Genomic DNA, 23729 nt, shown 5'->3' with positions numbered 1-23729 from the left:
CAGCTGCTCCCTACTTTCGATACACGCCTGCTGTTTGTTCTACTCCTTCCGCGCTATCTGCAGGCAGATCACTCAATTTGGCTCTCCATCTGCTAAATCTTTTTTTTGTGTTTACTTCTTCATTTCACGTCGATAGAACAGATCACAGTGATTGTAGCGTTATTGCTTCTCAGTCTCGTCGATTACTGGTAACCTTTCTAGCAATAGTATAGGTAGCATTACTGTTATTGTTGGTGCTATTGGTGTCGAGTGTTTGGCTATTTGGCTCTTTATCTGTCTTTCTGCTGCGTGTTGGGTATCTAATAGAGAGATTCTATCCAGTTCCCGGTACCATCTTCTTTTCTTTCCAATCAATTCACACCTTTCGTTAACGCATCTCTAACTACTGTTGGATCACCCTTGAGTCTGTTGAACCGATATAATATTCACAATCTATCCGTAACAGACATGTCCTTCCATAGAAAGAGCGACAGCTCGAACAGATCCAAGTACCAGGAGTTCGATCCTGAGTCTGGCGAATTGGGCAGAAAGAGATCGCTTGTCAGACCTGAGAGATCTCGTATAGACCCTGACCATCCCAGATACCACTACACCCAGGTCACCAATCAGGAAGCTGGCCACTTGAAGGTGCTTCCTTCTTCAACTGGCCTAGACCCGCACCTGCAAACAGACCACTTGAGTCCCACCAGGTCGTACCAGCCTGCCAACTTAAACATATATAAGACGACTGGTCAGAGCGATGAAGACGAGGGCATACCCCTCATGGATATCCACGACTCATCGCCAGGTGGCAATGACTTGAAGGGTGGTGTAGAAGTGTTTGGTTTGAACGATGAAATCAACGACGAATACAACTCTCCGTCTAAGAACAAGGTAATTTCAAAACCAATCAGAGCTCCATATGTAGAGGAAGATGACGACAAGAAGAGTAACATCTATTTCTGGAAGGTGTACTGCTATGTCATCACGTTCTGGGCCCCAGCCCCGTTGTTGAAGTTGTTTGGATTGAAAACCAAGGATCGTCAATTTGCCTGGAGAGAAAAAATCGGTTTGATCTCGTGTATTCTCTACATCGGTACTATTGTTGCATATTTAACCTTTGGTTTCACCAGGACAGTTTGTTCTAACAAGCAAATCAGAACCAGATACAATGAAGTCAACAGCGGTACCTTGGTCATCAACGGTAGAGCCTTTGATTTATCGAATTCGCAACATCCAAAAGCCGCAGGTATTTCAGCAGGCTCTAATGTCCTTTATCCACCCATTAATGCCGGCGGTATGGATGCTTCGTTCCTTTTCCAGAATGTTAATGGTAACTGTAAGAACTTAATTGTTCCTAAAGAGAACTGTTCGATTCCAACCAATGACGATAAAGAGTTAGCTTGGTACATGCCTTGCCGTTTACTTAACCAGGATGGCTCTTCTCAGCCTAACTTCACCACAGAATACTACAAAGGTTGGGCTTGTCACACAAGTTCTTCTGCTAGAGAAGCATTCTACAGTTTGGATGTCAGCGGTGACGTCTACTTCACCTGGGATGACATCAGAAACAATTCCAGAAACTTGGTTGTCTACTCCGGAAATGTTCTAGATCTTGATTTGCTCAATTGGATTCAAACAGACGACGTCGATTATCCAGATTTGTTCAACAAGTTGCGTGAAGACTCTACTTTCCGTGGCCATGATATATCTCTTGTCTTAACGAACCCGGAAGAAAGACAGGCCGCAAGATGTTTGAGTGAAGTCATCAAGGTTGGTACTATCGATTCCGATACCATTGGCTGTATTGCGTCCAGTATCGTTTTGGTGGTTTCGTTGATTTTCATTTTGTCTGTCGTAGTTGTCAAGTTCATTATGGCTTGTTATTTCAGGTGGGTAATATCCAGAAAGCAAGGTGCTACTGAAATCGACAACAAGTCTATGGCTCAAAGAGAGAAGGAAATCGAAAACTGGGTGGACAACCCAGACACCGCTATCGGTAATACAATCAAAACTGTTCCTATTAAAGCAAGAGCTAACTACAAGAGTGCTAAGACTAACAGACAATCAGTCTTTTTCAAGAACAGCAACAGATTATCGTTGGCTCCCACTGCTGAATTGGCTCAATACTACGATAATTCTGATAAGTTGTCCAAATCTTTCAAGTACACTACCATGACTACGCAGGCTGCTTTGTTGGGACTGTCTTCAAAGAAAAATGGATTGAAGACTGCCGGTACAAGACAGTCTACTCTCTACTTGTCGGAGCATGGTTCTTCTACAGACTTGTTGTCCAGACCAGTATCTGCTTACAACCCATTTGAAACCTTTGAAGATGCTTATCCAATGAAGACTTTATCTCCCGATCTCATTCACCCTGATGTTGTTCCTCAGCCTCCAGTAGAGTACCAACCATTTGGATATCCTTTGGCCCATGCCATAGTTTTCGTAACGTGTTACTCTGAAGATGAGGATGGTATCCGTACCACTTTGGACTCTATTGCAACTACCGACTACCCCAACTCTCACAAGGTGATAGTGGTTGTCTGTGATGGTATAATTAAGGGTTCTGGAAATGACAGAACAACTCCTGATATATTGTTGGACATGATGTCTGAATTTGCTATTCCAAAGGATGAAGTTCAGCCATACTCTTACGTAGCAGTTGCCCAAGGTAGTAAGCGTCATAACATGGCCAGGATCTATTCCGGTTTCTATAAGTATAACGACGATACTGTCCCAGTTGAAAAGCAACAAAGAGTTCCTATAGTTACAATTGTTAAGTGTGGAACCCCAGATGAAGCAGGCTCTCCAAAGCCTGGTAACAGGGGTAAGCGTGATTCCCAAATCATTTTGATGTCTTTCTTGCAGAAAATAATGTTTGATGAAAGAATGACTGCCTTGGAATACCAAATATTGATGAGCATCTGGAGAATAACAGGGTTGATGTCTGAATTGTATGAAGTAGTGTTGATGGTTGACGCTGATACCAGGGTTTTCCCAGACAGTTTAACACATATGTGTGCTGAAATGATCAAGGATCCTTCTATTATGGGATTGTGTGGGGAAACTAAGATTGCTAACAAGAAACAATCTTGGGTTACGGCAATTCAAGTCTTTGAGTACTATATTTCTCATCACCAAGCCAAGGCTTTTGAATCTGTGTTTGGTGGTGTCACATGTTTGCCTGGTTGTTTCTCGATGTACAGAATCAAGACTCCAAAGGGTTCTGACGGTTATTGGGTTCCGATTTTGGCTAATCCTGATATTGTTGAAAGATATGCTGATAACGTTGTAGATACATTGCATAGGAAGAACTTGTTGTTGTTAGGTGAGGATCGTTTCCTTACCTCTTTGATGTTGAGAACTTTCCCCAAGAGAAAACAAGTCTTCGTTCCAAAAGCAGCGTGTAAAACTGTTGTTCCTGACAAATTTAAAGTTTTGCTTTCTCAGCGTCGTCGTTGGATTAACTCTACTGTTCATAACTTGTTGGAATTGGTTTTGGTTAAGGACTTGTGTGGTACCTTCTGTTTCTCGATGCAGTTTGTTATTTTCATTGAATTGATTGGTACATTAGTTTTGCCAGCAGCTATCTCCTTCACAGTTTATGTCATTGTCGTTGCTATTATTTCGAAGCCTACTCCAATCTTGTCGTTGGTTCTTTTGGCCATTATCTTTGGGTTGCCGGGTTGTTTAATTGTCATTACGGTGTCTTCTCTTTCATACATTATCTATTTCTTCATCTACCTTTTTGCATTGCCAATCTGGAATTTTGTCTTGCCAACCTACGCTTATTGGAAATTTGATGATTTCAGTTGGGGTGAAACAAGATCAGTTGCGGGAGGCGATAAGGGAGACCACGGTAGCTCTACGGGTAAGTTCGACTCTTCCATGATCACAATGAAACGTTGGAAGGAATTTGAAAGAGACAGAAGAAACAAAGAATCGGTTGGTCACACCAGCAACATATTGCCATTGCCAGGTGCCACATGGGATCCATCCAATTCGGAGAAGTTGTTGGATGAAACCTACTCTGAAGGGTCAGGATCGGGTTCCTTGCCTGGAGTACCCCTCTAGTTACGAAAGAGATAAAAAAAATATCAATTTGCATATATAGAGCATTTCATTTAAAATATATACACTCATATAGTTTGTTATCAACTTCATTAAATAAAGCTGACAATACTTAAATCAAGATGCTGATAGCAAGCGTGCTTGGATAGAAAGAAGTTCCTATTGTACGTTTCAACCTCAAGTTTATTTTAACAGACTTCTGCTATTATTTGCCCCTGGTATGTAGCCTCCTTTTTGAATATAGATTTCTTTGAATTTGGCTAACCTCCAATCATTGGGGACTTTCTTTACCGAAGGTCTAAAAGCAGAACCTGCAGTTGCAAGAGCCTCCAACATTTTACTTACTGTTTGTAAAGAAGCTGGACGTTGTTATTCATCTTTCTACACTTTCAGGGATGTCTACTTGTGTCTATATTATATCTATATATTGAGTTTGGTGAAAAAGGAGAGAAATAGGAATGTTTGATGTGGCATGGAATGTAATCCGTGGAACAATTCAACACCTTTTCCATAACGTACAGTGAATATTGAAAATTTTTCTTTTACAATGAATATTCAGTTGCTCCTCGCCCATGCCTTCACAGAAACTTAACATTTTGATTACATTCCAGTTGAAAATTGAAGCGCACAGCAAACTGAAATTTATGAAGCATTTTGTGAAATCAATAAATCAACATTTAAGGCGACAACTTGCATAGTGAATCGGATATTGTTCAGATTCTTGGATAGGTGTAGAACACAGGATCTTCCTCCTCTGTAAAGTGCTACTAAGCTAAGCTCAGTGAATGTGGAGACCATTCTTAGATCTCCCATTCACTCATTTTTGTTGGAATTTCCTATTTAGGCAAAATGCTGCAGCTCTCTTTTCAGGATTACTTGTAAAGGTTACTACTTTGCTTGTTTTTCGATCTTTTGGCTTTATATTAAAATGTATGTAAAATATGTTGTGGGGAGAACTAAATAAACAAGTAACGGAGTTTGAAAGTAATATTCTTAAATATGAACCGAAAAGCCAATTTCTTCAAACGCAAACGAGCCATGGTAATTGATAAATATGCAAACAGCCATCTGACTACCAATGAGATGCTTGAACTTTTTCAGTTTTCGGGGTATTATCCAACTTTAATAAATAGTTTTTAGGACATTATTGTAGTGTTCATGACGGTAGTTCAACTTTTGTTTTGATTTATCGCAATTAGTAGACTCTTCTCTTCTTGAGCGAACCGGCAGCTTGGTTAGCAGCACCAACAAGTTGGTTGATACTTCCTGCAAGACCAGCTGTTGCGACAGTAGTGGCAACAGTGTTTGGTGTACCACCGTAAGCATTAATCAAAGATTGAAGAACTGCATCGTTGTTTGTGGCAGCAGCAGTAGGAACTGGAGCGGCAGTGGTGGCAGCACCAGCAGTTGTGGTAGGATTGGCCTTAGCAGCAGGAGCAGCAGCAGCAGCAGTAGTAGCAACAGATGTGGCACCGGTGTTGGATGGAACAGAAGCGGCAGCAATGTCAGATGCAGAGACGGAACCAGAAGAGATGGCACCAGACAACCAAGAGGCAATGGCACCGATGTAAGTACCACCGTTCTCCTGCAAGTATTGCAAGGCTTCGTCCAAAAGACCGGAGCTCTTAGCCCATCCGTAGACATCTTCAACGGCAACGACACCGTATTGAAGAGCAGAAGTCAAGAAGGAGATAGATTGTTGTGGGTCGGCCAAAACCTTGTTAATCAAAGTGGTAACAATACCGGAGTCTTTGATAGCGTTGTAGATGTATGTAACAACTTCAGAAACGTCTCTCTTGTCAAGGTATTCACCGTTGAGGTTTAATTCAGTGATCTCTCTCTTAGCAGCTGGTGCAGCAGAAGGTGCTGGTGCTGGTGCTGCTGCAGCAGTGGTGCTGGAACCACCAGTGATCAAATTGAGGGCAAAGTCAAAAATGTACTTGACGACACCCAAGAAAGAGCTTCTGACATCGGCGTCGTTGATCAAAGTGTTGAAAAGGTTACCGATCAAACCTGAGTTCCAGATAGCAGAGATCAATGCTGGACCTTGAACAATCAAACCATTGATGGCAGATTGAATAAGATTCTTAAGAGTAGATTGAAGAGCAGTGTCTGTGGTAAGAGTGTTCCAGATTTCACCAATGATACCTGAGTTGAACAAAGCACTAATCAAGTCAACAATGGCGTTGTCGGCTCTGGCATCGAGGGCAATCAATTCATCACCTTCGAGAAATTCTCTCTTCTGCTTAAGGCCTTGGATATCTTTCAAGATTTCCAAAACTTCGTTGATGTCAGATCTCTTGACAGTAGTAAATTCTCTCTTCTGGATTTCATTCACGATGTCCAATTGGTTGATGTCAGCCCTCTTGACAAGTGAAGATTCAACCTTGGCTGGGGCAGCAGCAACTAAGGTGGAAGAGGCAACAATAGCCAACAAAGCGGTGTTAGATAACTTCATTGTGTGTGTATGTGAGGTTTTAAGGAATCAAAGTTGGTTACTTGATAGTGATAGTGATAAAGAGAACAAAGAAAGTTAAAAATTATTCGAAGAAATCGCTACATATTTATATTGGAAAACTGAACTGAAGCTAAATTTACTCGAGAAAATGTCTTCACAGTCACCTTCTTAGCTAGGAAAGAGTACTATTCTTTTTTGTTCTCCAATTTGTTAAGCCTAAGCACTAAGTATGGTGCTCGGCTTGGGGTGCAACAACAATTTCCTGTTTGGGAAACCAAATTAAATGGTGCAAAAAATCAAAAAATCTCACTGCCGCAATAGGAAGTGACTATGGAACCACTGGCAAAATAAAACCAAGAATCACAGTTGCAATTCATTCTTTCCTGAGTTTGGAAATATATGTTTTCCTCAATAGTTCAGTACGTTGGATTGGTTCAGATCTTAGTTTCATTATTTATAAATTTGGCGGGGAGAACTGACAGAAATCTCGAATTTCATGCCACTATTAGATTCAATTCATATGTAAGCCTCGAATACAAGCCAAGAGCAGATTCCTGAAGGAGTGGCTGGGAGTATCGTTCATTTCATCAATGAATGTAATAATGTGGCATCCAGTTACGCAAGACTGAGGTAAGAGTTGGGTTCTACAGTATAGTTAACTAGTAGCATGAGGATTTCAATACATTAATTGCCGCATTCAGCAACATGAGTACAGACTTCTTGCTCAACACATTGCAAATTCAAAGTTTAACACTAAGATGTGATTTATGGGAAAGTGGTGACTCAATTAGTTTGAAGAAACCTACTTGTAATTTAGATTACTGACCAAGAAAGAATACTACAACAAGAAGAGAGAGAGAATGTGTATTAAAGTCTAGACTTCGGAAGTGACTTGCCTTTCGCTTGTAGTTGTAAATACAATATTTTTGAAAACAACAAACGTCAAAGTAGAAGTTATCGCTCGCTATGTTTGGGTGCCTATTATTCTTCTGTTTTCAGGAACCTGAGAACTGTAGATATCAGTGAACCTTCAAGAGAGAACAAAGGGTTTCCACATTAGTTTGGTAGCTTCAATAGTGCATTTGATTGTTCTCGCAAATTGAACAATGAGAAGGAAAATCATGAACTTGTGGTTCTGACATGAGGCTCGATCTTTGTATCCTTTCATCTATTTCCTATTTGGTGCTGCCCTATTCCGCCCATACAACTAACTATTTGTATAACCGAAGCAAAAATACGAAGGTGTGATAGTAGGGCGTGGAGGAACTGTTAATTGGATTACATAGTCTAGTCAATATTTTTTTCAGGATTACAACGGGCTGCCTCGTTTCATCGATTTACATCAGGTTGAATAAATTGTCTTGGTAACTATAAATTCTAAAATCATCAATGTGGAGTAATTGGTCCTAAGTTTGAATCCCATGAAAATGCATTCACAGAGCTGTACTAACCATTTATTGTTGTGAACGTTCAGAAGGTGTCATATTCTTTTTCATGGGCATATTAGTCGGGTATCTGGATAAACTCATCTCCATCAGTATGTATGGGCTCCCGGAAGCCGGATAACAAAACCACCGAATTTGCAGTTTCCCCATTAGGAAGTGCTGCAACTCCAGTTGCCGCTTTAGGCGCAGTACTATAAAAGTTGGGAGAGACAGTGACTGTCTTCCAGCTACCTAGCCTGAAGTAACTGAATGTCCAGACCAACTCAGGAAGGCCCAGTTATCTAGTTCGAGTTGCCATTTAGCCACAATACATGTAGTGAATGAGAGCCGCTGCTGAGCGCTTTTTTATTCAGTGAGTTCAATTGCGAAAAGCTTGTAAGAGATGGGATGGGGATTGGAATTATTGCACGATATTGTATACCTCATGTGAACAGTAACAAGGCGAGCTGTAAGGGATGGCTATTTTTGTGAGATCGTTGGTATGGGTGGCATTCTACAGTTCATTTCGTACTAGTCCACATTCAAGGCTCTCCTAATATGGCAAAGGAAAGGCGCGTGCTTACTCTGACAGTTTTGGGCGAACTAAGTAACGTTCACTCCAGTATGCAGTTGGGAGGGGTTTGAATATGTTTCGAAAGTCTGAATATGAAACACATATAGCTCCTGCAGTATAGAGACGTTCTAATTATGGAGAAACTACTGAGGCTGGCACTGTATACACTTGAATAGCTAGTTGCTACATAGTTACAAGGACTTCTTGTTTAAGAAAGAGTATAAGGAAGGGGGTCTTATGGCAGGAAAATAGTTTTCGGCGATCATATAAGAATTACTAGAATGGTACTCCTTTTCAAGTGGTACGTTCTGGAAGAAAGAAGGGCTGAATTACCTAAATTCGTTGATCAATTCTGAGATCGCTGTAACATGCAACTGTTAGAATTCTCTACTATTCTGCTCAATATTTAATGTTCCAATTTCAGTTTTGTTAGTATTCTACGAAAAATCAAGAAAACGTGAAAAATGAAAAATTGTGCAATTGCCGAGATTTCGAACAAAATGATTGGATAGTCTAAGACAATGATTGTGACCCTTTTACGGTACTGAAGTACAGAGTCATTATCATCACTTCAGCTTTCAGGCATTTACCTTCAATTACTAGCACATACTGTTTGAGTAAGTGTGAGAACGTTGAAAAATTCTCGAAAAAATAAACTTCAGACAATGCCTTCATCTAACAGATAAAGAAAAGAAACCGATACGACGCGTCGATTTAACAACCACTGTTGCAGCCATTTTTCAAGGGCAAAGTTTCTAACTGCCACTATACCAGAAATAACTAGGACCACCTACCACCCTTGAACTACTACTTCCACTGGCTTTAGAGAACACCTCGTTGCCGTCACCCTGGTACAAGCCATAATACAATAGGCCCATCTCAGGAACTATCTGCAGTACCCTCAGCCGCTTGCCTCTCGAAGACCAAAATTGGCGATGCAGCTACGATTTTGCATAATTTTTTTTCCACAGCTTCTGATTCGACTGAGCCGATTATCACTTCTGAAATCTTTTTTGCTAGAACCACATTTTTTCAGCACTGTGCCTTTTTCTGTAGATTTGCCGTTCTTTGGTTTTAGAGCTGTTTACAAAGTCTCGAGTCTAATTCTCTCTCAGAAAAATCATGCCTACCGTCTCTGCTGTTTCCAGCATTTCTACTGGCGCTGACTTTGGTTCCGCTTCCATTAAGAAGAGTGGAAACATCACGTCTTTGGACAACTCCGTATCTGGGCCATCCTCCAACTTGGTCACTATCGATACCCACGGTAACGAATTCAAGGTGCCTGATTACACCATCAAGGATATTTTGTCTGCTATTCCTAAGCACTGCTACGAGAGATCTTTGATCAGATCCTTGGGCTATGTTGTACGTGATATCGCCGCCATGGTCGCTATTGGCTACGTTGGTCAGAAGTTCATTCCCTTGGCCAACTTAGAAGGCCATGAGACTGCTTCTACCGTATTGAGAGGCTCGTTATGGATGGCATACTCCTACGCTCTTGGTTTGTTCGGTTTCGGCTTGTGGATCTTGGCTCACGAATGTGGCCACGGTGCATTCTCTGACTATCAGAACATCAACGACGTCATCGGCTGGGTGTTACACTCTTACTTGATGGTGCCTTACTTCTCGTGGAAGTTCTCCCACGCCAAGCACCATAAGGCTACTGGTCACTTGACGAAGGATATGGTTTTCATTCCTTACACCAAGGAAGAGTACTGCGAAAACAAGGGAGTCTCTGTCATCTCTGAAGTTATGGAAGAATCACCTATCTGGACGTTATCTGTCTTGCTTTTCCAACAGTTGGGAGGTTTACAGACCTACTTGGCCATTAACGCTACTGGCCAGAGATATCCTGGTTATTCCAAGATCGGTAAGTCACACTACGCTCCATCTTCTCCTGTATTTGACAAAAACCAATGGTGGTTCATTGTGTTGTCTGACATTGGTATTCTTGCTACTATAACTGTTGTCTACCAATGGTACAAGACCTTCGGTCTTTTCAACATGATGGTCAACTGGTTCGTGCCTTGGTGTTGGGTTAACCACTGGTTGGTCTTTGTTACCTTCTTGCAACACACCGACCCCACCATGCCTCACTACCGTGCCGAGCAATGGACTTTTGCTAGAGGTGCTGCTGCTACCATCGATCGTGACTTTGGTTTTGTCGGACAACACATTTTCCACGACATTATCGAAACTCATGTCTTGCATCACTACGTCTCCAGAATTCCATTCTACAACGCTAGAGAAGCCTCCGAAGCCATCAAGAAAGTCATGGGTAAACACTACAGATATGACGGTGAAAACATGTGGGTTTCCTTGTGGAAGTGCATGAGAATGTGTCAGTTTGTAGACGATGACAAGGAAGACGCAAAGGGTGTGTTGATGTTCAGAAACGTCAATGGTCTCGGTGTGAAGCCAAAGGATTAGATTGGGTCCGTTTTATTTTGCAGCCACATGCTCATGGTCTTGTAGCCTCGCCAATTATTTGCACTTTTCATCCTAGTCACTCTTCCAGAGTGCGATATCACTATTTCTTGCATTTAATATCTGAATTCTTACTACATTATTTTGGGAAATTGCATACATACGGTTACACGGTTAAAGGGCTTACAGCCTCTTACTTTCAGTTCTCTTCATAGACAATCTATACATAGCTGTTTCTTCGCAACATATACTAAATATACTATGCTTTATGTTACTTGTTAACATAGATATGCTTTTTTAAAATGCACTTCAAGGAAATGCAACATTTTGCACCCATAATGGCCGCGCGCAAATATTGCCTTTTGATGAGCTGATTCGTATGGTAGCGCGGAAATTTTTCAACTGAAAAATTTCAAAATCTCCAGCTTTAGTTTAACGACTGTGTCTGTCACTTCAGCTGATTTGACAACAAGCATCCAGTAGAATGTCCGTCTTGCTTCGTGAAGTAGTTGGCTCTGTTAGAACACCCAGGGCATGGAGATGCCGTGTCCCTGTGGTTAACAGCCAGCTCAGAATGAGTGGTACCGTGAGGAGGTTCCATTTTTCCAGACCTGTTTTCAATGGTGTCGAGGCTGTCAAGCTCCCCAGCACTTACGAAGAGGAAAAGGTAATTATCGACGAGATTAACAAAGAGTTGCCTCATGCTGACTTGGATGCTTCAAAGAGAATGAGAAATATCGGTATTTCGGCCCATATCGACTCTGGAAAGACTACCTTCACTGAACGTGTCTTATTCTATACCGGTAGAATCAAGGCTATTCATGAAGTCAGAGGTCGTGATGCTGTTGGAGCTAAAATGGATCACATGGACTTGGAGAGAGAAAAAGGAATTACCATCCAATCTGCTGCTACATACTGTTCGTGGGACAAGGAAGACACAGCTTATCATTTCAACTTGATTGATACCCCTGGCCATATTGATTTCACAATTGAAGTCGAAAGAGCGTTGAGAGTTTTGGATGGTGCTGTGTTGGTTGTTTGTGCAGTTTCCGGTGTCCAGTCTCAGACCGTTACTGTGGATCGTCAAATGCGTCGTTACAATGTTCCTAGGGTCACATTCATCAACAAGATGGACCGTATGGGTGCTGATCCTTTCAGAGCCATTGAACAGATTAACTTGAAATTGAAGACACCTGCTGCTGCTATCCAAGTTCCTATTGGTGCTGAATCTGAATTGAAAGGTGTAGTCAACATCATCGACCGTGTAGCCTTGTACAACGAAGGTGCCCAGGGTGAGACTATAAGATCTGCCGAAGTGCCAGAAGAGTTGAAGGAATTGGTTGAAGAAAAGAGAGCTTTATTGATTGAGACTTTGGCTGACGTTGACGATGAAATGGCTGATATCTATTTGGAAGGTGAAGAACCAACTGTGGAACAAATCAAAGGAGCTATTAGAAGAGCCACTATCGGCAGAAAATTCACTCCTGTCTTAATGGGTTCTGCTTTGGCCAACAAAGGTATTCAACCAGTATTAGATGCTGTTGTTGACTACTTACCGCAACCAAATGAAATCTTGAATACTGGTTTGGAAGTGGCTAAATCGGGTGAAGAAAAGCCAATTAACTTGCTCCCATCCAGTTCTGCTCCCTTCGTCGGCTTAGCCTTCAAATTGGAAGAAGGTCAATATGGTCAATTGACTTATATTAGAGTCTACCAAGGTAAGTTGAAGAAGGGTTCCTATATGACTCACGTCAAGACCGGTAAGAAGGTCAAGGTCGCCAGATTGGTGAGAATGCACTCCAACGATATGGAAGACGTTAACGAAGTTGGTCCCGGTGAAATCTGCGCCACATTCGGTATTGACTGTGCTTCTGGTGATACATTTATGGGTGCCAACAGTGATCAGCTTATTGCCATGAGTTCCATGTTTGTTCCGGAAGCAGTTATTTCATTGTCCATTGCTCCAAAGTCAAAGGATAATGGAGCCTTCTCCAAGGCTATGAACAGATTCCAGAAGGAAGATCCTACTTTCAGAGTCAAGTTCGACCCAGAATCCAAAGAAACCATTATTTCCGGTATGGGTGAGTTGCACTTGGAAATCTACGTAGAAAGAATCAAGCGTGAATACGGTGTAGAATGTATTACCGGTAAGCCACAGGTTTCCTACAGAGAATCTATTACTGCTCCTACCACTTTCGACTACACCCACAAGAAACAATCTGGTGGTTCTGGTCAATACGGTAGAGTTATGGGTGAATTCTCTCCTCTTGAAGGTGACAACAAGTTCTCGCAACATATTGTTGGTGGCAAGATTCCTGAGAAGTTCTTGTTTGCTTGTTCTAAGGGTTTTGAAGACTGTTTAGAAAAGGGTCCATTAATTGGTCACAAGGTCTTGGGTGTCCACATGCATATCAACGATGGTCAAACTCACGTCGTCGATTCTTCTGAATTGTCGTTCAGAACTGCTACTCAAGGTGCCTTCAAGCAAGCTTTCTTGGAAGCTCAGCCCGTCATTTTGGAACCTATTATGTCTGTTGAAATCAGTGCTCCAAATGAGTTCCAAGGTTCAGTTGTAGGCTTAGTCAACAAGTTGGGAGGCATGATCTTGGAAACTGTCAACGGTCAAGATGAATTTACTGTCACTGCTGAATGTTCCTTGAACTCCATGTTCGGCTTCTCCACTTCATTGAGAGCTTGTACTCAAGGTAAGGGTGAATTCTCTTTGGAATTCTGTAAATACAGTCAAACCTCTCCACAGTTGCAAAGAGAGTTAATTGCCGAGTACCAAAAGGCTTTGGCTGCTAAGAAATAGAGTATAAAGTATATATCTTGTTTATAGTAACTCTTGTATATATGTTAGATTGCAAAAAGATGATTTATTGGTAGGCTACACCGTAGACTAATAAATAGTTTTTGGATGTGATATTTTTGTTTCTATACAAAATTATGGAACGTTAACATTAAAAAAACCTAACTATGATACCCTCAAACTAATTAAACTAAGAATACACACATATAAGATATGAAAAGATTTGATCAGTAGATTTTTAGAATGTTTAAGCCTTGGCAAGAGCCTTCTTGACAGCGAATCTTCTTTGTTTCTTCAAGACTAACACTTGGAATCTTTCGAAGTCAGACAATTGGGATCTTCTTTCTCTAGCAGCCAACTTCTTAGCCCAAGAAGTAGCAGCCCACTTGGAGTCGATTTCAGCAGCAGCCCACTTCTTGGTGACAGTGGCAGTTCTGGAACCTCTTGGCAAGTTTGGCAAAACAATTGGGGTCAAGACAACCTTAGCCAAAGCAATGGCTTGTCTTTGGATCTTTGGACCATCAATCAAGACCTAGAATTTTGTTAGTATAATGTTCGAGGATTCTGACAGTCTAGCACGACTGTGAAGTATAAATCAAGAATAGATGTGAACAAGTCAGCTTTGTTTCTACTAGTGTTGTTTTGTAATTTGCATTCGCCGTTGATAGGATAAAATGGATAATAAAGTCCTTGAAAATCTCAACTTGATAATGACATCTATCCGTGACTACTGGATAGCGTTGTGAACGAAAGCAAAAGGCTGGGATAGGCTCGGTTCAGAAAAATTTGCCTATTTGCCAAAATGAAAAATTATGAACTTATTTCGAGACGGGTACTGACAAAATATGAAAATGAAGGATATGACATTAATACAATGGTCTGAACTCTTTGGGCTTTATGGAATGATATGGTGATTATATTCGGTTTCGTTCGCTTTGAAGAGAGTCTCTCTCTGTTCGTTTTCTGTTCTTGAATTCTACTTTATGGGTTTCAAATACATACTCTCTTTTGGTCAATGATTTCAACGATGGTGGCCAAGTCCTTGTTGTTAACCAAAACAACACGGCCTAATTCAACGTATCTCCAGTTGGAAGCTTTAACGGTAGAGAAGGTAGACATCTTTGGTTGTGTGTAATTAAGTATATCTGAACTAACAAGAGCAAAATGAATTGATAAATCCTCTAATACATAGACTAGATTGAATTTTTTTCTCAGACAGCGAGTGTCGCCTGCACACAATACACAGCTTCCATAGTTAACGAGAAAAGTAGGTGCGACTGAAAAATTTGCGATGGGTGAAGTACAGTCACGTGGATAATTAGGGTTATAGCCCTAGCACCAGTTTGACACTCGTCTTTATGACACGTGACTCGCTTATTAGGACTGTCTTCTACTCATAGTTAAGGGATATGGCATATAAACAGACCAGCTACATAGTTAATTTTTCGAGCTGCTCCATAGTTAAGAAATTACTCCAGTACATTATAAATTATCCACTACTCTTTGTTTAGCCATTTGAGCTTTCGACTCTAATTTGCTATAGTCAATTCCTAGCGAATTTGCCAGGTGGGATTGCACCCTCGCTCACCATCGTCAGACCTGTTGTAGTCAACACCGTGCTGGAAGCATCTAGTCCAGTGATCCACCACAATAGGACTGTCGTCTACATTTTCATGATGACTCATAATTTGCGTTCTAGAGTAGCCAGATCGAAACACGCCTAGTTTCATAATGGTCGGGCTGCAGCATGCGACCAATCCAATGTCTGAAAAATGTATATGAGACGGTGATATTTGTGGACGTAGGCTTCTCTATTTCAATATATCTGTAGCTCTCAGTAATTTTTCACTCGCTTCTCGCATAGAGATGAGCACGTAAAGTTTCCAAAGCACACAAAGTGCGATTGAAATGGGCCACGAGTAAATCAATACATTTCTATCTACCGTCGATACCCCAATAACATTCAATTGCAAACTAATGTGCTCCTGCCACTGCTAGCGTAAGATTGTGCTATATCCTTCAATGGAACTGTAACTCGTGTTGGACCACGTGACACAGACCACGCGCACCGTCGAGTCACAATATCTACTTTTTTGCACAAACCCTAAATAAAACCGTATCACTCTCCATAGCTAGCCGTTCGTTTATGAATCTGCTTCGTAAGCTGTTCACACGATTCATTTCCATGTCCACAGTAAAGAAAGTGACACAGCCGGAATGGCACGCGCCCCAGCCTTCTGCTGTTGGAAAGCCAGTATTGAAAATCTACAACTCTCTAACCAGATCCAAGACTGAATTTGTACCCATTGTACCAGGACACATCACCTGGTACTGTTGTGGACCAACCGTATACGACCATTCGCATATGGGCCATGCCAGAAACTACGTTTCTACCGATATCTGTAGAAGAATTTTTCAGGATTACTTTGGCTACAACGTCAAGTTCATTCAGAATGTCACTGACATCGACGATAAAATCATCATTGCTGCTCGTCAACAGTACCTTTTTGAACAAAAGTTATCTGGCGTGTATCAGCAAGTCAATTCTGAGTTGGTTGCAAAGTCCGAAGAGTACTTGACTTCTTATGTAGAGAAGAATTTACCTGAATTCACAGGTAAGGATATTAAAAGTGAGTTCATTGCTTGGGCTGACTCTATTGCAAGCAATGTTCAGGACATTGCTAAGGAAAAGCCCAAGTTCCCCATGTACTTGAAAGCAGCTAGAAGGGCCCACGATGCCATTTACTCTACTAATGTTTTAGCTACGCCTATTGCAGAGTACCTTGAGAGTATCAAAGAGGTAGCCACACCTCTGTTGGATAAGGAGTTCGGCTCTACTGTAAACGATCCTTCTATCTTCAGAAAGTTGCCTTCTTTCTGGGAGAACAAGTTTGACCAGGACATGGCCAGATTGAATGTCTTACCCTCTACCGTCACTACTAGAGTGTCTGAATATATTCCTGACATCATTGAGTTCATAGACAAGATCATAGAGAACGGCTTTGGCTACCCAACAAAGGACGGCTCCGTCTATTTTGACACTGCCAAGTTTGAAAACGACCCCAACCATGACTACGCCAAGCTTCAGCCCTGGAACAAGGGAGACATGTCGTTGATTAACGATGGAGAAGGATCCTTGACCACTGGTCAGGATACAAAGAAGAGTTCTGCTGACTTTGCATTGTGGAAGGCTTCAAAGCCTGGTGAACCATCTTGGCCATCCAAGTGGGGTGAAGGTAGACCCGGGTGGCACATCGAGTGTTCTGTGATGGCTTCAGACATCACGGGACAAACTATGGATATTCACTCTGGAGGTATCGATTTGTGTTTTCCACATCATGATAACGAATTAGCCCAATCTGAAGCTTATTTCGATAACAAGCAATGGGTTAACTACTTCATGCATAGCGGCCATTTGCATATCCAGGGCCAGAAGATGTCCAAGTCGCTCAAGAACTTTATCACTATTGAACAAGCATTGGAGGATTTTAGTAGTAGGCAGTTGAGATTGGTGTTTGCCTTGAGTTCGTGGGAAAAGCCGCTTGATTTCAAGGATTCTTTGATCAGTGAAGTCAAGACCATTGAATCTGCCTTCTCCAAGTTCTTCACAAATGTGCGTGCCTTGAATAACGACTACAAGCACAAGGTCAACGACGGTGAGTTTGTGTCCAAGAAGTTGAGCAAATATGAAAAGCAATTGTATGACGATTTGGATATTGCTCAGGATGAAGTGGACGTTGCTTTCAACGATAACTTGGCCAGCGGGCAAGCTTTGAGGGCCATTCAGATTTTGATCTCCAAGTCGAACAACTACATCCAATTGGCTGCCAGTGGAGAAACTGAGTTAAGAATAGATGTGTTGTTGCAGGTAACTCGCTGGATCGTTAAGATCTTGGAAATTTTAGGTTTCGAAGCTAGAGCTGACCGTTTGGGTTGGGTTGATTCCAGTGAAGCTGGAGAAGGTGCTGGATCTACAGAAGATATTGCACTTCCATACGTAAAGGCATTGTCCCAGTTCCGTGATGCAGTCCGTAACTTGGCAATCAGTAAAGCTGACAACAGCGAGATCCTAAAGGCATGTGACACCATCAGATCCGACTTGATAAACTTGAGTGTTTCATTAGACGACAGACCAAGCGGTGCTGCCTTGGTTAAATTCTTGAATGCTCTGGAGAAGGAACAATTGATCCAACAGCAGGAAGATAAGTTGAAGGCCATTGCTGAGAAAGAAAAGAAGAAGCAAGAACAGGCAGCTGCTGCCGCTAAGAAAGAGGAAGAAAGACTTGCCAAGATGAAGATCAACCCTCAAGACATGTTTAAGGACTCCTCGTTGTACTCTACATGGGACGAAAGAGGAATTCCTACCAAAGATGCAAAGGGCGAAGACGTTTCCAAGAGTATGCAAAAGAAGTTGACAAAGCAACACCAACAACAGCAAAAATTGTACGACGAGTACTTGGCTAGTCAGAAGGCTTAGTCCATTTGTAAATAGTATAGGATATAATGTACGGTAATTGCACTGATTATAGTGATTGCAACCAAATGTGGTGCATATAAATGTCTCTAAGCCATATTTATACATCTATAGTGTAGTTGGTTGTGGTTGCAAAATGTTCCCCAATTTCTTATAAAAGTGAACTGGCACTATGGAGACTAGGCAGATTTGCTTACGTTCTCTTCTTATCCGTTGTTATTATTAGTTTCCTTATGAACTGTGTCACTTCTTAAACTCCAGTTAGAAGCAATTTCACTATTTTGCAAAATTTGAACCAATTTTAGAGAAAGTTTTCAATGAAATATTACTCTAAAATTCTCATTTTTTATACTTTTTCGAATGCGTCTTTAAGAGACCAGATTATAGACGAGAGTTGCTTGATTGTGATGGAAAATCCGTCCATTAGTGGGTATATTTGTTGTGCCTTCCAGAGCTGTTGTGTACTGAGTCGCACAAATACCACACTGCTCTCACTAACTCACCTTTCTCTCACTAGCTGGTACAATTTCTCTCTACTCTCCACAATTCTCTCGCTAAATTTATAAAATGCACTCTCCTCGCGCCACGTAACGATAATTTCTCGTTGCAAAGCACAATAAGAATCAATTCTTCTACCATACACTTGCCTTGTCAATCGTTGTATATCTGCTGCACAGAATGTTCAATCTTGTGACAAGAGGGCAGGCGGTGGCCAATCAGGCACTCACCTCGTCTGTTTTCATCATAGTGACCATAGTAGCAATTACCTTAGCTAGACTATACCAGGATAATGTATGGTCAATAGATACCACGTCAATCGGTGCTATCAGCCCTTCTGCTTCCATCAAATACTCTTTCAATTACGGTTCTACAAATAGACAACCCAAAGAGAATGCTAAAATCCAATTCGATCTCGATGCAGACCTTACTTCTTTGTTCAACTGGAACACCAAGCAAGTATTTGTCTACGTAACAGCCGAATACCCAGGAAAATCTGATGGCTCATCCAACAGAGTCACTTTCTGGGACAAGATCATTGTGTCCAAGGAAGACGCCAAGTTGCACTTGGTTAACCAAAGATCTAAGTATTCCGTCTGGGATGTAGAAAAGTCGTTCAGAGGCAGAGAGGCTGTGGTTAGACTCGAATGGAACATCCAGCCACACATCGGACCTTTGATTTTCGGTGAAACAGAAGCAACGGCGACTTTTAATTTTGCTGAAATCGAAAAGAAGAAAAAGAAGAAGGAGCAGAAAGTAGAAAAAGTGGAACCTGTTGTAGAAGAGATTAAGGAGGAGGTAAAGGAAGAAGTTAAAGAAGAACCGATTCCAGAACCTGTTCAACAAGCTCAACAAGCTCAAGAAGTTGAGGAAGAACCAGTTCAAGAACCATTAGATGAAGTACCTATTCAATAGCCTGTTGGACAAGATTCAGCGGATGCTGCTCTAAAGACATCAATCGAAGCATGGATCCAACATTAACCGTTTCTAAACTGTTGCTAGGTGAAATTTGTCTTTCTATGTACATATATATACAAGTTTTGTACAGAATGCTATACAGATTATGCAGACGTTACTTTGAAGTAACTGTAGTGTAAATGCAATGCTGGTGGAATCTTAATTCTATGCTGGATTTGGCTGTTCCTCGTTGAGTACTAGTGTAAGTGCACTTATTGTACGGAACCGTCTATCGTTGTAGCCCTCCCTTGATCTTGGTGGCCTTATTTTGTTGATTTCGTCTCGAAAACAAATCATACGGTATCTTGCGCTGTTATTGTACATCAAGTACTCCATGAGATTGGGATACTCTTGCATTAAGTCGTATGCTTTGAGTATGTCGTCTTTGCAGTGTTTACTGATATTCCACCAGAGTTGTGAAGAGTTGGTGTGGGATATCTTGTTTCTTGTTCTAATGTGTCTTTCAGGAGCAAATATCTTTGGTATATGTCTGATGACATCTTCGACCGAGTAATTCCTCGTGGTAATACTTCGAATATGAGTCTCGACTTCATATTTCAAAGTTTCATAAGGATCTTCAAGCTCTGCAAACTCAGAATCTAACTGGGAAAGGCTTTTGACGTTGTAATAGTTGTTCAATATCGAATACCGAGACATAACTTTATTCTCTCCATGAAGTCTTATTAGATGGTAAATGATCAACTTGTATAAATATTGAAGTTTGTTCATTATTTGGATTTCAACCCAGTTACCTGAAACTAGGTGATGTTCACAAGCAAAAAGGATCTTATTCAAAATGTTGATATTTGAAGTTGGCAAGATACCTTTCATCAACTGATTGTACTGGATACCTGAAAGAGTAACTAAGTCATGAGATTCGTTGAGTATATCAATATAGACATCTCTCAGATCTGTTCTCATTTTCATGGTAATAAGAGTACGCAAAGGTTTCAGTAATGCTCGCGGAACAACAACTTCTTCTGATTTTTTGAATGGATAGTTGGCATGAAATCTGGAAATAAAGTGACGCAAATCCACCATTCCAAAGTCTATAAATCCTTGCGATTTCACCTTGTTTCCCTCGCTTTCATAAACCTTAGCCATTTCAATAGACGATGTGATTGTGAAATCTATTCCAATAACTTCTCCGAGTTTACTTCTGACTTGTTCCATAAAGTGCATCAACATATCAGAATCTCCCTTTGTAGTAATTATGTAGTCAGAAAGCATACGACATAGATTGACATAGTTCTGATAGAGCATTAAAGCCAGGACTTGTGGTTGTTCCAACTTCTCTCCTCTTGTCAAAGCTATTCCATGAAGTTTGAAAACTGTTTCCAATAAACTCAAGGAATTCTTAAACCCTAAACCATGTCCATGGTCAGTCTCCAACAGTACTCTCAATAAAAATACATAAGCAAGAGAAGAGACAGTAATATTCTTTTCTATCATCTCTTGGTAGAGTTTCATAACCTCATTTCTCGACTTACTATTTCTAGTCCTGGAGAAATATTTTAAAAAGGGTACATAATGAGTTTCCCTAAGCAACTCAAGTTTTTCAACCTTCCTCAACATGGCATATGCTTCTTTAACATTGTCCTCTGAAAGTAAATATTTGATTACTTCAGTGAAAAAACCAGCATTGAGAGCTAGCGACTTCTCCAAACGAACATCGTCGGCTAAGAAACTAATGAATGTCATTCTAGATCTATAGTATTCTCTTTTCTCACTATGTGTGGAGCTCCTCTGCCAAAATCTGAAGTTTCTTAGCTGGGCCGCATATACTTTGGAATCATTGAAAGGAATTTCAGAATGTCTATGAGCTTCGTAACTGATTTCGTCAGCTCTTTCAAATTGGTCCATTCTCGTATATGTTCTGATCAACCCCAAATAAACTTCATTGTTGCCCAAGTTCAAATATTCAGCAATACTCTTAAGACGTTCTATTTCTCTCAATCCATAGTTGGAAGATGCCATATCTATGACTTGTACAATGACTTTGCTGTTGATTAGTTGAACTCCAAGTTCTGCTTGTCGTTTCAAAGTGGACTCGAAAAAGTCCATGACTTCCTGTAAAGAACTCGATCTGATGTAGACATCGAAAATCAACAGATACAACTTGGGCAATGCATCCTTTTCCTTTTCTCCAAACGACATACTGAGGTATAAATCAATACATTTTTTTGCTCCATCGATGTCGTTGTAGTAGAGTCTACTGTTAATCAATGAAATGAAGACAGAGGTTGATGCCTCAAGCTTTCTCTCTATGAGTTGCTGGAAAAGATTATCGACTTCTTGCTTGGCCCCAACAGTGGCCAATGCATTCATGACTATAGCATAATGGACTGTAAGAGGAAGATTACCACGACCGTACATTTCTTCAAATCGCTTTTGAAGTCCCTCCCAATCCTTGGAGACAGCACATAGTTCCAAGAGTACTTCTATTTGATCGTCATCGTGAAGAGTTGGAAAGTTCCAGTAGAGTTCTTCTACTTCTTTGTGGTAATTCATAGACAAGAGTGACTGCATTGCGTACTTCAAATCCTTGTAGTTCAATACTCTGGATGGTGCTAAACCCATCTGACGACTGTGCTTTACTTTATACTGCCAATACTTCAAGACATAATTTGGAGCCGATGCTGTTGCACTCATGAGTGAAGTCAACAAGTTATTAAATGCTTCTGGTTCGAAGTCAAGCTTTACAAACTGGTGATAAAGCTCCGTGATATGCTGTTCGAATCCTTCTGGAGGAATTGCCATGAGACGCAATACTTTTTCGTATACCTTAAATTGCGAGTCTACGAAGTTCATATCGATATCTCCCATCACTTTGGAAAACTCCATGAAGTATTTGATGAATAAATATCGCTCCTCGTCATTGGAAGCATAAATTATTCCGGAACGTGTAAGTCGCTCAAGAAACTGCCTTTTCTTGTGCATGGGTATATATTCATCTCTCAAATAACGCAATATACCATGCTTATTGAGCAGTAGCTTCCCATCTTGGTACTTCAACTGACAAATTATCATGAAGTCGTCTGACTGGGTACGTTTCTCACTGAATGAAGAATCCTCTAGTAGCGGTTGTATAAGGGTTTCGTATATGTCATAGCGTCTAGCATCCATCAATATGTCAACGAGCTGCTGTCTTTTCTGAAGCAATGACTGTTGCAACTTACGGGCTGACTTGATTTTTCTTCCCTTCTTGTTGAAAACTATTGTCCATATATCAACAAGTAGATCTAGGGCTTCTTTCTCGCGGAATCCAGCCATCACTTCCAAAAGATTGCTGTAATTGGCAGATATCAAGTCGATTTCTACATCCAGAAAAGTTTCAGCTACCTCGAGAGCATTAAGGTACTCATCTTTCAAAGACGGATCCTCCAAAAGCGTTCCCACTTGGTAATAGTCACCTTGAAGTGTATTTTTTCGTAGCACCTTTCGTGGATCTGTAGCCAAAGTTGAAATCGGTCTATACTTGATTATGGTCATATTGACATAGCCGGAATTCCTAGGGTTCGAGCAAGTTCGACTTTGTAATTGATTTATACTGTTCGTGCTATATGTTTGCCTGTGAATTTGCAGATGGTGTCGTACCAAAGGTCGTATGACCTTTCTGCCTGCTGGACAAGTCCTGTTGAAAAATCGTAGCATCGGACTTGCTAACAGAAACTATGCTGACGAGGTCTATTTTCCGTGAGAATTGACGAAACTTCTGGAATGTCACTATACGACTAGTCTGTTACTGCCTCGTGGTCCAGTTCGGACTCTTGTATGAAAATTGCTGCTATATCTAGAGGACTATTTGGAGCCATTGCCTGATTGTAGCACTAGGTGCACAAAACGAATCGAGATTTTTCACAGGACTGCACACAGATATTTCACTAACATCTGGTTTACGTGAAGACGTTTTGAAATATATTTAGCTCGTGATAACTAGCCGAGTTTTCTAGATTATACCAATTTGATGCATCAATTCGATTACTGCGCATCCACTTCATATAGTATGACAATTTGAAATAATTCCTAGGCTTTTTGCTGTCAATTGACAGAGA

General features: G+C 41.0%; 8 protein-coding genes across 8 annotated transcripts; 5 read left to right on the top strand and 3 right to left on the bottom strand. All coding sequences in view use genetic code 12, as the record gives it.

Moving 5' to 3' along the window:
* Positions 1-447: 447 nt before the first annotated feature.
* Positions 448-4056, top strand: CHS3 (chitin-UDP acetyl-glucosaminyl transferase 3; the record flags this gene model as incomplete). The annotated part of the gene is made up of 1 exon (XM_001387098.1): positions 448-4056. One exon carries the CDS (start codon positions 448-450, stop codon positions 4054-4056), a length of 3609 nt encoding a protein of 1202 aa, XP_001387135.2.
* A 902-nt stretch (positions 4057-4958) lies between these two features.
* Positions 4959-6547, bottom strand: PICST_66670 (predicted protein). Its single transcript, XM_001386864.1, has 2 exons — positions 6440-6547; positions 4959-6376 (listed from the first exon to the last, which is right to left on the bottom strand). Exons 1-2 carry the CDS (start codon positions 6509-6511, stop codon positions 5249-5251), a joined length of 1200 nt encoding a protein of 399 aa, XP_001386901.1. The 5' UTR covers positions 6512-6547; the 3' UTR covers positions 4959-5248.
* Positions 6548-9591: 3044 nt separating this feature from the next.
* On the top strand, positions 9592-11180 carry PICST_81126 (oleate delta-12 desaturase). Its single transcript, XM_001387097.1, has one exon. The coding sequence runs from the start codon at positions 9632-9634 to the stop codon at positions 10937-10939; it is 1308 nt and encodes a 435-aa protein (XP_001387134.1). The 5' UTR covers positions 9592-9631; the 3' UTR covers positions 10940-11180.
* A 330-nt stretch (positions 11181-11510) lies between these two features.
* PICST_39465 (mitochondrial translation elongation factor) lies at positions 11511-13748 on the top strand (the record flags this gene model as incomplete). Its single annotated transcript, XM_001387096.1, has 1 exon — positions 11511-13748. One exon carries the CDS (start codon positions 11511-11513, stop codon positions 13746-13748), a length of 2238 nt encoding a protein of 745 aa, XP_001387133.1.
* Positions 13749-13842: 94 nt separating this feature from the next.
* PICST_69792 (60S ribosomal protein L14) lies at positions 13843-14873 on the bottom strand. Its single transcript, XM_001386863.1, has 2 exons — positions 14748-14873; positions 13843-14277 (listed from the first exon to the last, which is right to left on the bottom strand). The coding sequence occupies exons 1-2, from the start codon at positions 14862-14864 to the stop codon at positions 13993-13995; spliced, it is 402 nt and encodes a 133-aa protein (XP_001386900.1). The 5' UTR covers positions 14865-14873; the 3' UTR covers positions 13843-13992.
* Positions 14874-15889: 1016 nt separating this feature from the next.
* Positions 15890-18317, top strand: CYR1 (cysteinyl-tRNA synthetase). The gene has a single exon (XM_001387095.1). The coding sequence runs from the start codon at positions 15892-15894 to the stop codon at positions 18220-18222; it is 2331 nt and encodes a 776-aa protein (XP_001387132.2). The 5' UTR covers positions 15890-15891; the 3' UTR covers positions 18223-18317.
* A 580-nt stretch (positions 18318-18897) lies between these two features.
* SPC3 (signal peptidase subunit) lies at positions 18898-19632 on the top strand (the record flags this gene model as incomplete). Its single annotated transcript, XM_001387094.1, has 1 exon — positions 18898-19632. The coding sequence occupies one exon, from the start codon at positions 18898-18900 to the stop codon at positions 19630-19632; it is 735 nt and encodes a 244-aa protein (XP_001387131.1).
* Positions 19633-19878: 246 nt separating this feature from the next.
* PICST_24134 (predicted protein) lies at positions 19879-23148 on the bottom strand (the record flags this gene model as incomplete). Its single annotated transcript, XM_001386862.1, has 1 exon — positions 19879-23148. A coding segment is annotated over one exon (3270 nt), but the record flags the coding sequence as incomplete, so codon positions are not given.
* Positions 23149-23729: the final 581 nt, after the last annotated feature.

The sequence above is a fragment of the Scheffersomyces stipitis genome, chromosome 1 (genome assembly GCF_000209165.1).
Source record: "Scheffersomyces stipitis CBS 6054 chromosome 1, whole genome shotgun sequence".
Classification (NCBI taxonomy): Eukaryota; Fungi; Ascomycota; class Pichiomycetes; order Serinales; family Debaryomycetaceae; genus Scheffersomyces; species Scheffersomyces stipitis.
Note: the sequence above shows the minus strand (reverse complement) of the source record. Positions and strands in the feature narration are given on the sequence as shown.